The 13,909-nt window shown below is 57.2% G+C and overlaps 5 protein-coding genes across 5 annotated transcripts in view; 2 read left to right on the top strand and 3 right to left on the bottom strand.

Moving 5' to 3' along the window:
- The window catches only part of CHGG_04734 (uncharacterized protein), a gene marked incomplete at both ends in the record, with an annotated part of 5,306 nt that extends 429 nt beyond the window's left edge, over positions 1-4,877 (bottom strand). The window contains 6 exons of the mRNA XM_001223947.1: positions 20-578; positions 715-1,604; positions 1,754-3,229; positions 3,282-3,923; positions 4,043-4,350; positions 4,406-4,877. Coding sequence (XP_001223948.1) covers positions 20-578; positions 715-1,604; positions 1,754-3,229; positions 3,282-3,923; positions 4,043-4,350; positions 4,406-4,877 — 4,347 coding nt within the window. The remainder of the gene's footprint in view (positions 1-19; positions 579-714; positions 1,605-1,753; positions 3,230-3,281; positions 3,924-4,042; positions 4,351-4,405) is intronic.
- A 624-nt stretch (positions 4,878-5,501) lies between these two features.
- Positions 5,502-6,424, bottom strand: CHGG_04733 (uncharacterized protein; the record flags this gene model as incomplete). The annotated part of the gene is made up of 2 exons (XM_001223946.1): positions 5,502-6,268; positions 6,385-6,424. The coding sequence occupies 2 exons, from the start codon at positions 6,422-6,424 to the stop codon at positions 5,502-5,504; spliced, it is 807 nt and encodes a 268-aa protein (XP_001223947.1).
- Positions 6,425-6,887: 463 nt separating this feature from the next.
- Positions 6,888-8,051, top strand: CHGG_04732 (uncharacterized protein; the record flags this gene model as incomplete). The annotated part of the gene is made up of 1 exon (XM_001223945.1): positions 6,888-8,051. The coding sequence occupies one exon, from the start codon at positions 6,888-6,890 to the stop codon at positions 8,049-8,051; it is 1,164 nt and encodes a 387-aa protein (XP_001223946.1).
- Positions 8,052-8,529: 478 nt separating this feature from the next.
- CHGG_04731 (uncharacterized protein) lies at positions 8,530-11,235 on the bottom strand (the record flags this gene model as incomplete). Its single annotated transcript, XM_001223944.1, has 2 exons — positions 8,530-10,574; positions 10,644-11,235. 2 exons carry the CDS (start codon positions 11,233-11,235, stop codon positions 8,530-8,532), a joined length of 2,637 nt encoding a protein of 878 aa, XP_001223945.1.
- Positions 11,236-13,022: 1,787 nt separating this feature from the next.
- On the top strand, positions 13,023-13,417 carry CHGG_04730 (uncharacterized protein; the record flags this gene model as incomplete). The annotated part of the gene is made up of 2 exons (XM_001223943.1): positions 13,023-13,093; positions 13,261-13,417. 2 exons carry the CDS (start codon positions 13,023-13,025, stop codon positions 13,415-13,417), a joined length of 228 nt encoding a protein of 75 aa, XP_001223944.1.
- Between the last annotated feature and the right edge of the window lie 492 nt (positions 13,418-13,909).

Here is a 13,909-nt window from a genome sequence, read left to right as displayed (position 1 = left end):
CCTCCCCCCCCTCCCCCACCGCCGCCTGCTGCTCCTCCTCCCCCAGCACACAAGCGCATCCATACGCCTTCCTAAACGCCTCCGCATCCATCCCCTCCAGCACCTGGATCGCCTTCTTCGCCGCCGCAATCTTGCCATACCTCCCACTCGCCGCGACCGCATGCGCCAGCGTCAGGCCATGCACCCGCACCGCACACACCACCTGGGGCGTTTCCAACTCCGTCCCCGCCCCCGCCCCCACCACCGGCGGCAGATCCTTGACCAGCAGCCGCCACTCGGCACAGCGCATGCGGCCCTGCATGATGCCCGCGAGGAAAGTGACGGGGTGCTTGTTGGCGAAAGCATCGTACAGACGCATGTCCTCGAAGAAGGGGCGGACGTGGTCGGCGAAGAAGGCGCGGACGCGCGCAAAGTCGTAGCGGCTGTCGACAAACACGGCGCCGACGTAGGCCTCGACCACGTCCGGGAGGCACTTGGGCGGGCGCGAGCAGCGCACCCAGAAGTCGCGCGCGAAGGACTCGGCGGGGAGGTCCCCGGGCGACGGCGTCGTCGCGTGCCGATTGCAAGGCGTCTTCGATCTCGGTGACGTACTCGGTGATTTCTTTTTGGATGGCCGAGGCGCAGTAGCTGATGGCGCGGTGGAAGCCGAGGTAGACGGCGAGACAGCCGAGGAATTGGTTGGAGACCATGGCCATCTTGTGCTCCGTCAGCCACTGGGGGTCGGCCCCCGGGAAGCGGTGGAAGAGGAATTCGACTGAGGCCATGTCGAGGAGGGCGTCGCCGAGGAACTCGAGGCGTTGGTATGAGGGCAGCTTCTCGTACACGGACGGGTAGGTCGGGTGTTGGAAGGCGGACCGCAGCAGGCGTGGGTGCGTGAAGGCGTAGCCCATGCGGGCCTCGAAGCGCGCCGCCATGTCGAGCTGTGTCGAGTTGCACGGCGCCGTCTGCCACGCCGGTGGGGAATAGGCGGCGTAGTAGTCCGAGTAGGACGTCATGGTATGGTTCTTGTCCTTGACCATGACGGTGACGGCGCGAATGGCGAGGTCAAAATTGGGCGGCGTTTGTTCCTGGGCTGTCAGGTAGGCCGCGCCAATGAGCGCCTCACAGACGTCGGCGATGGTCTTGTCCGCGAGGACGTGCTGGCGCGTGAGGTCTTTGCGCTTGCCCTTTTTCAGCGTCAGACCCTCCGGGTACCAGCTCCGGCGGTCGAAAGCCATGGAGCGGATGTGCTCTTCGAGTTTGACCTCGAGCGCGTTGTTGAACAGGTTGCGGTTACAGATCAGAAGCATGCGCTCGACGTGGTACTCGAACTCGGCCTTGTCGGGAATGAGGGTGAAGATAGAGATGGTGGTGGCCATCTTGAGGAAGCAGTCCCCGAGGAATTCCAGCCGCTCGTAGTTGTTGCCCATGCCGCTCTGAAAGCTGATCTGCTCCGCATCGTGCTCGCCCGAGTTGTCGCTATCCTTGGTAAACGCTTCGAGCGCAAGGTCCGGACGAACATTAAGATTGAGCATTTTGCAGGCTTCCAGGGCGACAAGGTTCGAGTCGATGCGGTGCATGATGGCCGGGAAGTTGTACGCCATGGCAACCAGGTCCACCGGCAACTAACCTGGTCAGAATTGGTTCATCAACTCCATATGATTGCACTTACCGGTGAGATCCTCAGGGGCTCCAAGACGATGAAACATGGCTTCGGTTCTAGGTCATCGTCCCCGATGTGGTCATCCAAGAGGTTGCGGCGGATGGGCAATACCTCGGCCTCGACAACTGGTTGGTCCTCCCTCGGAGTGAGGAAGGCCCGTGACTTTGACCACGCGCTGAGGCTGTAGTTGAGAATATCGTGCGTCTTGCACGATACGCGCCAGGCCCTGTGGCCCGGGGTAACGATGCCCTCGGGGACCATGTCGGTTGGTTTCATATCGTGGCGGCGGCCTCGCAGGAAGAACTTCCGAGAACCATCGTACGGATCAGCAACATACTTGTTCTTGAAGAATTCGTCCGCCTCGTCGTCCAAAGCATACGCAACGCGCTCGTTGTCCCGAACGAACGTCACTGCGCCCCAATCGACAATGCGGCTTAGGTCGGTGACAGACGTAAAATCGGAGCCGTGTTGCATCAGCGTCGGAGCGAGAAAGTACGGCAGCTGGGCAGCTGTGGCTTCGTATTCCTTGCTGAATATGTCCTTGAAGATGGCCAAGGTAACGGCGACCAGCCCTTGGATTTGATTGTCATCGAGTTCCACCCGTCCGGGTACCGGGACACAGTGAACTGCCGAGGAGCGGTTCTTTCCAAAGTAGAGTGGGAATGAAGCAATCTGCGGAATCGGCTGCCGGGTCAAGAGGAGGAGCGGAGACGAGTGACGGGCGAGGGCGGTGGGGTCCGCCAGGGTCAGTGCCATGGCGAAAAGCTCCGTAGGCTCGCCCAGGACAGACCACAGCTCGGGCTTGATGCGCATCTTGTACTGCTCCTTCTTCTTGGAGCTGACAGCGAGCCGGGCGTTGCGCATGGCAGGGAGCTGTTTGGTGAAGGTGGGCCGCAGGTGCTGATCGAGATACTTGCCTTTGATCAGCATGAGGCACATCTCATAGGCTGCCGAGCACTTGGCCACCGCCTTGCTCGCATACACCTTCCCAGTCGCACTCCTGATGGGAGATGACTCCGGTAAGGTCACCTCGCACTGGTAGCCCCCTGGGACCGACAGGACGAGGTAGCCGGCGGTCAGATTGACCTCGGGCGGGTGCGGGAGCGAGGCTACAAAGGCTGCCAGGCATATCAAGCTCTGCTTGTAATTGAGCCTCGCACCGGTTTCCGGGACGGTATACTGCCTCTGGTCTTTTTCCTTGCGCAGGAAGTACTCCATGTCGAAGTTGTTTCCCGTGAGCTTCCTGTCTGCCGGCAGGGCCTCACAAAACTTTCGGAGAGCATCTTCGCTCTCTTGGTTTTGGCATACCTTCTTTACATGTTCTTCGTTTTCCGATTCAACCATGTGAATGTATATCGAGCCTTCCTGGCGAGCTCTCCCGCGGGACTGGATGTACTGGATCAGGGTATTGTTGAGGTCATATCTTATGATGACGTTGCAGTCAGGGATATCGAGCCCCTCCTCGGCGACCGAGGTGGCAAAGATGCAGTTGAGCTCGCCCTTCTTGAACTTGATGATGGTCAAAACCTGGTCACGATATGTCACTTTGGCGTTGTCGTAGCTCGCCTCGGGGCGGCCGCCCCCGACCTGTCCTCCGTCAGCATCACAACTCCCAACTAGTCTCACTCAGGCGTCCTACCAGAATACCGGGCTCGAGGCCTGGGATTCTCATCTCTGGTTGCTGCAGTAGGTCGGTCAGGAGTGAAGCCACGTTCCGCTGCCTGACAAAAACAATGCATCGCCGCTTGTGGTCGACGCCACGGAATTCACCTCGGAGAATCCTCAATAGTATGACGACTTTGGACGATAGTAGGTCGGAGCTTGGGGATGCGAACTCGTGCTGGCCCACCAGCCTATGCGCCTCCCGCACCTTGTTGACCTGCGCGGCTATTTCTTGGCTGTACGCGGATTTACGGAGAATCTCTCTCTCTGTCTTGGCCTCCAGCTTGACCACTTCCTCCCCTCGAAAGAACAGCTGCCAGTACCGGTCGGCACACCAGGGGCCAAGCTCAGAGGCCGCCGTGGCAGTGAAGGCGAAAGGTTTCTGGAACAAGCGGTGTTCACCGACGAGGTCCTTCAGGGCCCGGTTGAGTCCTGTTTCAAACTCGGGCAAACATTTGCCATACTCGACCGTCACCTCGCGTTTCAGTTTGGTTGAGCTGTTGTGAAGAGCGGTCGGGTCAGCCACGGTGGCGATCTGACTGTGAAGGAGACCTTCAAGCTCAGGCGAGCGAGCAATCTTTGGGTCGATCTGAGCATCGACAGGAGAGGCTGTCATGGCCTAGAGATGCGCAGCCTCTTATTAAGATCCTTCACTTCCGCGTAGAAGTCTTTGATGATACGAGCATATGGATGATTCTTTTTGGTGTGATGAGCCTCATCAAAGACCAGAAGATTTACCTGGTCCATCCGGATGTAAGAGTGGGTGAGGCATTGGTAGAGAATCTCAGCCGTGCAGACAATGGCCATATTCTCGTCGAAGGTCTTGTGCCAGAAATCTTGGGTCACATCCTCGACCATGTCGCCGCAGAACTTCTCTAGAGGGTAGTCTAGATTGCAAGCTAGGACCGCATGTTGCTGGAACACGAGAGCAACTTTGTCAACGAGGAAGAAAGCGATGCGCTTCGGAAGACGTTTAGACCGGTCCTCCAGCTCATTCTGAATAGTCCACCGCAAGAGCAAGGCTGCGATTAGGGTCTTGCCAGAGCCTGGAAAGCGTTAGCTACGAAGCCCAAGAACTCAACATTCCAAAGAAAGTATTACCCGTATCGAGTACGGCAATGGTGTTCTGCGTCTTTGCCCGCTCGAAAAGCTCGAGCTGGTAGTCACGGGGGCTGGTGATGATGCGCTTGTTTTCAAAGTCCCTGATCAGCGACTGGAAAGTCTTGCCGTCGTCGTCGACAATAAACTTATCAAGGCCTTTAGAAAGGTCCTGCTGGTTCTCCTCAATCCACACGTCAAAGGCGGCATGATCTGCTCGTTTCTTCTCGGAGATCTTGCGCGGCTTCCGCGAATCGTTGACTATCCATTTCTTGGTATCGGGGTCATCATCTTCTTGGTCGGTATCCCCAGCGTTGACGAAAGCATCATCGTCGAAGGGAGTGGCAGGGGATTCTTCAAATGAGCCGTTCGAAGCTGGCTCATCGATATCCATCAAGTCAATATTATCGGCCACTGGAGAATGCGCTTGCAATTGTGGCAGTGCCGACGAGCCCTCTCTCATTTCTGCGTTCATCGTTGTGGTGGTGCAGAGCAGGAGTGTGCCAATTTTGGGCGAGAATGTAGGCGGGCAAGAAAAGGAAGGGGATGAGATTTTGTATCGATTCGGGCTACCAATTAATTCATTCTAGGAATATCAGAGATATAGTGGTAATTTTCGATGGAAGGAGCGAGGGGAGCGGGTTGGTTGAGTTATGTGAATGTGTGTGTGAGAGAAAGAGGGAGAGAGATGTGTGAATGAATGACGAATGGGGTCGGAGTTTGGGTCCAGAAAGTTTGTTGGAAGCAGCTGCAGGCTTCCAGCGAAGATGAAGTGGAAGAGGAATCCTGACAGGCCAAATAAAATAGGTGAAATAAAAATACAAACGGAGCTGAGGCCTACCAGTGCCTTCGATAACCCAACTCAGAGGCTCCGGTTCGCGGCTTCAAGGTTGTGTGATGTTGCCCAGCTTCTACTTCGGGTACAGAGGCGGGGGAGAGATAAGGTACTGAATAAGACTCACAATTATCGACTCACGACGTTAGAACTCGCTTAACGGTAAGTGTGGTATCGGAAGAATTGGCTCATCAAACCGTCGCTTGAATCCGGGTGAGTGTTGAACATCAGACAGATACTTGGGTAGGTAGTTGAGGCCCACCATCATGGACTGAGCCTCTCCAGTGTCCATTTATCGCCTCCATCCTTCCCCTTAGTACGGTCATACACAAACCGGTCATGCAACCGGCTCTGCCGCCCCTGCCAGAACTCAACACGCTCAGGTACGATCCTCAGCCCACCCCAGAACTCAGGAACGGGTATATGGTCGGCACCTTCAAATTTAGCCTCGGTCTCCTTGACCCAATTGTCCAGCATCGTCCGGCCGTCGTCGCCCTCCACGTTCGCATCTGGTCGTAGCACCGCACTCTGCCGGCTTGACCAGGCCCCTATGCGGCTCCCCCTCACCCGCGTATCGAAATACGCCTGGCTTTCTGCAGGGGGCAGCCGCTCCACCCTCCCTTCCACCCGGATCTGCCTCTCCAGCGGCTCCCACCAGAACACCAGCGACGCCCAGGGGTTCCCGGTGCTCGAGCCGTCCTCGGTCCCGAACAAGTCCCGGGCCTTGCCGCTCGTGTCGAAGTTGCTGTAGATGACGAACCCCCTGGCGTCGAGCTCTTTCATGTACACCATGCGGGCCGACACACGACCTGACGGAAGCTGCGCCGTGGAGAGAGTGCAGGACTCTGGGTGTGGGACCCCTGAGCCGGGCTGGGATGCCTCGTCGAACCAAGCATGGAACTGCCGGATGGGGTCGTCGGGGGAAAGGTCGGTCCGCTTCAGGCCACCGAGGTGCTCAGTTTTGAGGAACTGGCCCGCCTGAGTTGGGACGATGGAGATTTCGAAAGATTGGGGTGCGCCTGCGGGAGCAACTGTGGGAAGTGAGCAAAGAAGTGTGAGTGAGCAGTTCAGGAAGGCGGGCTAGCGATGTTGGGGATGGGTTGATGAACTGGGTAAGCGAAGGAATTAATAATTAATGATGACCTACATATTAGTTTGTCCCCATCTTGGTTTGGGTAGAGCGCCATTCTTGGGACAGGCAAAGTTCGTAATCCTCGAGCAAACACGGGCCGTAGGTGTGAACAGCAGAGGGTTAAACTTCTCATGGGGAGCCGAGAAAATACCGGCTTCGAGAAGACGCAAGTTAGAATATTGGATGAGATGGAACGACACCACCAATTGACCGCACTGTAAGTTAGTTACGTATTGGGAGGGCAGGAGAGCCAATAAGGCAGGGATTGGTTAGAGTTATCTACTTGGCATGCTTTGAATCTTTAACCCCACTTCTGTTCTGGAGAAAATACCCCGCCATCGCAGAGCTACGATAAGATAAGGCCATCCAAACCCCCGGGCCCCATTACTGTAACCGTAACCACAAGACAGATTGAAACCACCTAATCTAACTGTGTATTCTCTGCTCAACTTTGTTAACGGCAACCTTGATTCCGCCACTTCACCTATCCCGACGACTATAATTCAAAAGTTATAGCCATGGACGACGATCCTCGGTCACTCAAGGTCCTGTTCGCCGATGCAGAATCCAAACGCCTTGCCCTATCCAACTCCCCATTCGCCCCAAACTCGACACAATACGCCGACACAGTATCCTCGGCAGTGAAACTCTACCGGGACTGCCTTACTCTCATTGGCGCTCTGTCCATCTTTAGCCCAAACGAGTCACTCGAGGACCTGTCAACCAGCGACCTACCCTTTCTCCTGATAAATTTCCACCTCGCTGAGGTCTCCCAAAGACTGCCCTCCTCGTCACCCCAAGAGCGCAAACGCATCCTCTCCGCCGCCCGCGACGCCTACGAACGCTATCTCCACCTCCTCGACAGCTACGACATCCTATCACCCACCCACAAGAAAACCTTCGAGCAATACACCGACGCGCCCACCACCTTTAGCACCGTATCCGCCTCCGACCCCGAAGCCCGCCGTAACGCCAAGATAGCCAACTTCAAGACAGAAAAAGAGCTCCGCACCAAGCTAGAATATCTCCGCCGCCGACCAGAGTATGGCACCGAGGATGACCGGAGCGGCGGAGTCATCGGCGGGGACGAGGACGCCGTGCGCGACGTCCACCTCGCCCACCTCCACTACAGCACCCACATGACCTTCCAGGCGCTCGAGGGTCTCAACCGGGAGTGCGAGATCCTGGCACTCGCACCACCCCCACAAACCGACGGCAGCTCTGATCCGCGCGGAGGAGCAGCAGCAGCAGCAGAAGACGACGACGCCCGCCGCAGACAGCGCTACACGGCCGGGGGGCTCGGCGACAACAACAAACACGACAGCTACAGCGAGCGGCTCGACCAGCCGCTGAGCGGGGGCCTGGGCCGGGGCGGGCCGCTGCTCTCGCGGGAGGGGAAGCCGCTGCAGCCGTTCACGCTGCTGGGCAACCGGCAGGAGCTGGCGCGGGGCGTGTTCCGGCCGGGCCACAACCTGCCAACCATGACCATCGACGAGTACCTGGACGAGGAGCGGGCGCGCGGGGGGATCATAGAGGGCGGCGGCGAGGCGAGTTGGCATCGGCCCGAGCCGGACGAGGATGATATTGAGAAGGCGGATGCTGAGACGATGAAGGCGCGCGAGTGGGACGAGTTTGTCGAGGCGAATCCGAAGGGGAGCGGGAATACCCTGAATCGGGGGTAGTGGGGTGCGTGTGGGAGTGGGTGGTGGATGTGAAGCTCAGGCTGAATACATGTCATCATGTACAATATTATGGCGATGTGTAAAGAGTATGTGCCGCCTGCTGCAACTTTACTGGCGGTGAATGCTATCCTGGACTTCAAATTATTTAGATTCCCAAGCACGCGTGATATGGATAGCTTGGGCAGCGATATACGCGCGTCATCATCGTGTGCTGTATTCCTTTTGGTTGCTTTTAGAATGGCTCTCCCGAGTCTATGAGAGAAAGATGTAAAATAGAAAATACACAAGAGAATAAAGATGAGACAAAGAATGTGAAGAAGTCAAAAGATGAACCAAGCCGAATCCTGCCCATCCATCAAGAAAAAGATGCCCCTGAACGCCAGTCCCAATTGTTATCCCATTCCGTACCGAACCGTCCCGTCACCCATCAACCCACCCAAGAAACGGCAACCCCCCCCTCCCCCTCCCAACCTCATAATCACCGCGCATCCTCCACCTCGACATCCCCATCCCCATCCCCATCCACATCCACATCCTCAAACCCATCCAACGTCGAACTCCCATCATCCTCATCCCCATCCTCATCCTCACTCCCCTCATCTAAATCCAACTCCATCCCATCCGAATCCCACTCAAACCCATCCCCACCACCCCCACCCCCCTCCCCCTCCCCCTCCCCATCAACCTCATCCACATACCTCTCAATCGCCAGCCCCTGCCCCTGATGCCCCGCCGGTTGCGCATACCTCGCGTCCGCATATAACCCATCCTCGTCCTCCCCCCCCATGGTGAACGCCTCCGACGGGGTCGGCGTCGCGCCACGGGTGCTCCGCTCCCCTTCCATGGTGCCGCTGGTGGCGGTGCCGCTGCGGTGGGCGGCCAGGCTGCGGCCTGCGGTGGGAGTGCTGCTGCTCATGACCCAATCGTCGGTGCGGTTGGTGGTGGTGGTGTTGGTGTTGGTGTGGTGGCTGCTGAGGGCGAGGTTGGCGACGCCGAGGTCGGAGGGGGCGATGGTGGAGGCGGGGGCGGCGTCGGTGGTGGTGCCGACGGTGGCGGTGCCGGCGGTGGTGTGACCGGTGTGGTAGGCTGGGCCGGGCTCGGAGGGACCCATGTCGGTGGAGGGGACGTGGTCCTGGAAGACGCCGCCGGTGCCGTCGTCGAGGCCGTCGGCCCAGATGGGCAGGTAGCCGAGCTCGCGGTCGTCGAGGGAGAGGAGGTGGTGGTCCGAGAGGAAGAGCGGGATGCTGGTGGCGGACTCGTTGTCGCGCATCCATACCGAGTGGTTGGGCAGGTGGCGGCCGCCGAGGGCCCGCGTCTCGCGGCTGAGCTCGTGGAAGAAGCGGGCTGGGTTGAAGGCGACCAGTTCGGGGATCAGCTGGCGCGCGGGTGTCTGGGCGAGCGCTGTGGCCACGAGGGGGTTGGTGGCTGCCGGGCCGTTGAGGTCTGATGTGCTGTCGATGAAGGCGCGCCGGTGCTCGATGGGGTCCATGGTGGCGGGATCGTAGGGGTACGCGATGGTGGGCGCCACCGCTTCGGTCAGGGCGCGCTGCAGTTCGAGGTTGAACTTCTCGGCGTGATCCACGAGGGGCGTGCCATGGTGATGGGTCTTGATGATCTGATCGTAGGGCTGGATCCAAATCAGTTGGTTCCAGAAGAATGGGGTAAGGAGCTTTTGCGTGGGGTTGAGGGTCCAGTAGAGGCCGACGAGGGGCTTGCGGATGATGCTAGGGACGTAGTGTTTGCGCTGGGCCTCGAGGAGGTCGTCGCTGAGCCTGTGCGAGGTATTGAGCGTGTCGAGGTTGAGGGCGTTGTCGACCCATCCATGGAAGGTAGCGAGGAGGGCGGCAGTCAGGTTGCTGTAAGCAGTTAAGAGGGGGTGGCTGGGCGCGAACATAGCAGTGATGGTGGCGCCGTAGGCTTGCAGCTTCTCCCACTCTAAGATGGGACTTGGGAGGTTATTAAATACGTCGTCGGACTGGAGCATCTTGAGCGTTTCGCCCATGCGTTCGGCAAATGCGCGGCTGGCATACTCGACCGGATCGGAAGGGTAGTCGCCGTATTCATCCCGGCGGCGTTGGGCCCAGGTCATCGGAGGCTTGGAAGTCACCGGGTCTGACGAGGCGTAGTCGACGGCAAGTTCGTTGACGAGGATCTTGAAAGCGGTGGTCAGGACGCTCGGGATCTTGAGTGCGTAAGCCAGCCGGAAAGCGATCTCCGGGCAGATCTCGATGAATTTGGTGTTTGGAGGAGCCACAAGCCACTGGGTGACGGGGTCGACGACAACCTGTGGCACCTCGAGAGCGATGGCCACCTGGGCAACGGTCCACAGGCGCACAGCCGAGTTTAGGAGAAGGCCATCGCCGTTGATGGCCCTGAGCACCCGGACGATGGCGACCCGGTGCCGGATCGGGCAGTAGTCTTCTACCCTGCGCCAGGCGGGGATATGGCTCGGGCCGGGGCCCAGATCGTCGACGATGCCGGGAATCCAGTCCTTGCCTTGCCACTCAGTGTAGTCTGTCAGGCCTGCACGTACAGTTAGCGGGAGAAGATGGACAACACCGATAGATGCTGCCTGTGCGTGGCCGTACGTACATGCGAGGTTCTTGCAGACATCGTCGTGACCGAGAGTGAGTATCGCGCCCACAGCCTTGTCGGCTAGGGGGCGACTAGGATGCCCGATGGCCTGCTCGATAATGGGATTGGGGAAATATTGACCAGCCAAAAACCAGATCTTGACCATCTGAGGCAGCCACAGTGCCGCGGTGAGCTCGGCCAGTTCGGCCCCTTCTGCTGGCGGAGTGAAATCCAGAATGAATTTGATGCCGCGCGGCAACTCGCGCTCGAAGCCGTGCCGTCGACGGAAGCGGGCCTGCGCCCTAGGTGTGAACATGTCGTCGATTTTCTTAGATTCCAGACTGATGAGCTTGTCGTAGCTCATGCGGAGCTGGATATCCTGGCACCACCGTTTCCCGTCGCAGGCCATTCTCAAGCTGTCATCTTTGGGGAAAGTTACGATGGCGAGTACTGTGCCTTGCCTGTCAGTCGTGGCTGGGCTCCGAGTCGCCGAGAGTTCCATCAAGTGAGTCTCGATGGCATTCGCCGTGGCCTGGCTTAATCCGCTATTGTCGGCAACTGAAGTGAATGGAAAAGAAACGGCCGCGGCCGGGGAGGAGGATGGATCCATCCTCAAAGTCTTGGATTTGGACCACACGCGCGTTCGAAGATGACGATTCTGGGGACTTGGAAGTAAGTACTCCCGACTGAAGTTTACTAGATGTGGTCTTTGAGATGGTAGAATGAATTCGAGAGGAAGAGGCGCGGTGCTGGGTTGCGGGAGAAGAAAGGTAAGTGAAGCAAGTTTGAGCAAGGTAAGGTACTGGTAAAATGGTATGGAAGGTAGGTGGGTGGTAAGGCAGGTAGGTCAGGTAGATAGGCAGTAGAGTGAATCGGCGGAGCGCCTATTTGAGCACACAGCCTGGCCAGCAAACCACGTAACTAAATCTGCAAGCACCCAGTAGAGTAGAGCATCCAAGGCAGCCTTGTGGTTTCTCAAACGATGTGTTTGGTCTGAAAAGGGCGACGCTATTGGCCGCTCGGATCTGCAGACACTGGAAGCTTGGGGGCCATGGCAGGAGAGAAATGCCAAAGTCATATTGTTGGTCAGAGACTTGAGGTTTCTCCTTATGAAGATGAGGGGTGAGGTGACTCCAAAGCTAGATTGGGGGGTTCTTTGCAGGCTGCGCCACCAAGTTGCCGGTCCAACTGCCCAACTGCGAAGAGCCCCGAGAGTTATTGAGGTTGCAGATCCAATCAGTGGCCATGAAAGAAGGGTGACGCAGCTGTCACACTGTTTGTCATAGGTATGCCGCTTGGTAACTGAGTAACCTACTGTGGTAAGTGTAAATCTATACCCTATCAATTGCATACCTGCCTATAAAATTGTCGTGGTATTTCGGTATTCGCTAGAGAGTCCAATTGGTACCTTACGTAGGTAACCACGAGGCCCGAGCCAAGATACTCTTCCTGAGCACCTCTTTTTTTTCTCCGGGTGATCATCGCGGATGTCGAATCAAGATCAGCTGCAACCATAAAAACCTAAAGCTGACTCCAGTGATGCCTAATGAGGACGGGCTGTTCTTTCCAATGGCCATGCCGCGTCACCCAGTCGAGGTTACTGGAAGCGCAAAAGAGAAACCGTCCCATGTCAAAACAGGTAGTATTTAATTGACAAGCCAATCGGGGCTGCCCCTGCCTCAAACGCGGCGTGGAGATCAAGCCAAGATTCAGATGCTGCCTTCGGATGGAAACTCGGTACCTTGCCATCTTCCCCCTATGGCGGGCTCGGCGGGTTAAAGTGTTGAATTCGTCATGAGAACTACGGAAGAGACCTAACTGAGGACGCGTGTGGAGCTTCGAAGTTTCGCAAAGCCGAGTCTAACCCAGCGGGGTGCCACCGAGCTCGCCTTGCTGCTTGTTGATGGACTTGGCATGGCTGCTGCACATGGAACTTGACAACCAAGACAACCAAGCTCAATGGTCCAAGCTTTCAGCACGTTCTCGGCCCTGACTGGCCCACAGCCAAGCGAGATTTATGGAGCCGCCTTGGCCTGGAGCAACATCCCTGCAACACTTATCGTGGCGGGCTGTTAGCACCGCTTCACCGAAGGGGGCTTGACGTAGCGCTGTGGCCTGTCACGCGACCACAACCGTCTGTTTGCACATACATATAACACCTAAGTTTCTGCTTAGACCTGACTACCTACCTAGGTATTTATCTGTCGTTTGTCAGTTAGGCGCCAAGAAGAAATTGCATTAGGTAACTCATCCGAGCGGGCATCTTTCACCGCTATGTAAACCCGACGACATCTATCTACCTAACCTGAACTTTTCACCTTCCTACAACTACCAAATTCTTGAAAAAAAAACATCTATCACCTGAAAACCACACGAAAAACTCACTACGACGATACCATGGCCAACTCAAACACATCTCGCCCGACCCCGACGCCCTCACCAGCGTCCTCCCCTCTCCGTGTCTTTGCGTAGGTGGCTCTTTCGTCTGCAGCCAGGTCTTGCTTGCCCCCAAAGCGACCTCATCACCATCACTCTCACCACCCCCATCCACCGTCCCTAAACCTCCACGCCCGCCCTTCAAAAGAGAAAATGAGAGAAGCCGTCCTAAAAGAACACGCGCTGACACCCAACACAGCCGCCACCCACGGCTAACGGCCGCCGGCATCGCCATCGTCGGCGTCTGCTTTGGCTTTCGCCACGTCGCGCGCTCCTTCCGCGAGAACGAGCTGCGCCAGAAGAGCATCCCTGGGAACCGCTACGTCAGCGTCGAGCGTAGCGGCGGGGGCCTGTGAACTACCTAGGTGGTTATGATGAAGGCACGTGAGTTGGGTTGTGGGGGTTTTCGGGGGGGTTATTTCTGTGTGGGGGGGTGATAGCATGATGAGTTGTTTGCATTGGGTGTATTCATGTGTTAGAATCATGGCCATGGGAGGGTCGGGTGCATAGGACTATATACCAAGGATGACGGAGAGCGGGTTGGATCATGCCGAATGGCTACAATAAGAGCGTATCAGTATACTAAACAGGGTGTTTCTTGCTTTGGCAAAGAATGGACAGCCTAGGCAGGCAGGCATCTGCCACATGCGCATCGAACCACAACATAGCAAACGATGCACCCGTATCAAGCATTAAACCACATGAAAAGCAAGCCAGCAAAAGCTCAGCATTACGCATTTTTCTTTAACATGAACCTGCGACCAGCCCCGCCACAGACGGGGAGACTCGCTGCCCACCGTGCCCATCACACATCATACCATCCATCCATGACATACGTGCTAACGTAC

Source organism: Chaetomium globosum, genomic scaffold (assembly GCF_000143365.1).
Source record: "Chaetomium globosum CBS 148.51 scaffold_4 genomic scaffold, whole genome shotgun sequence".
NCBI classification, from domain to species: Eukaryota; Fungi; Ascomycota; class Sordariomycetes; order Sordariales; family Chaetomiaceae; genus Chaetomium; species Chaetomium globosum.
This window is presented reverse-complemented; position numbering and strand designations above follow the sequence as displayed.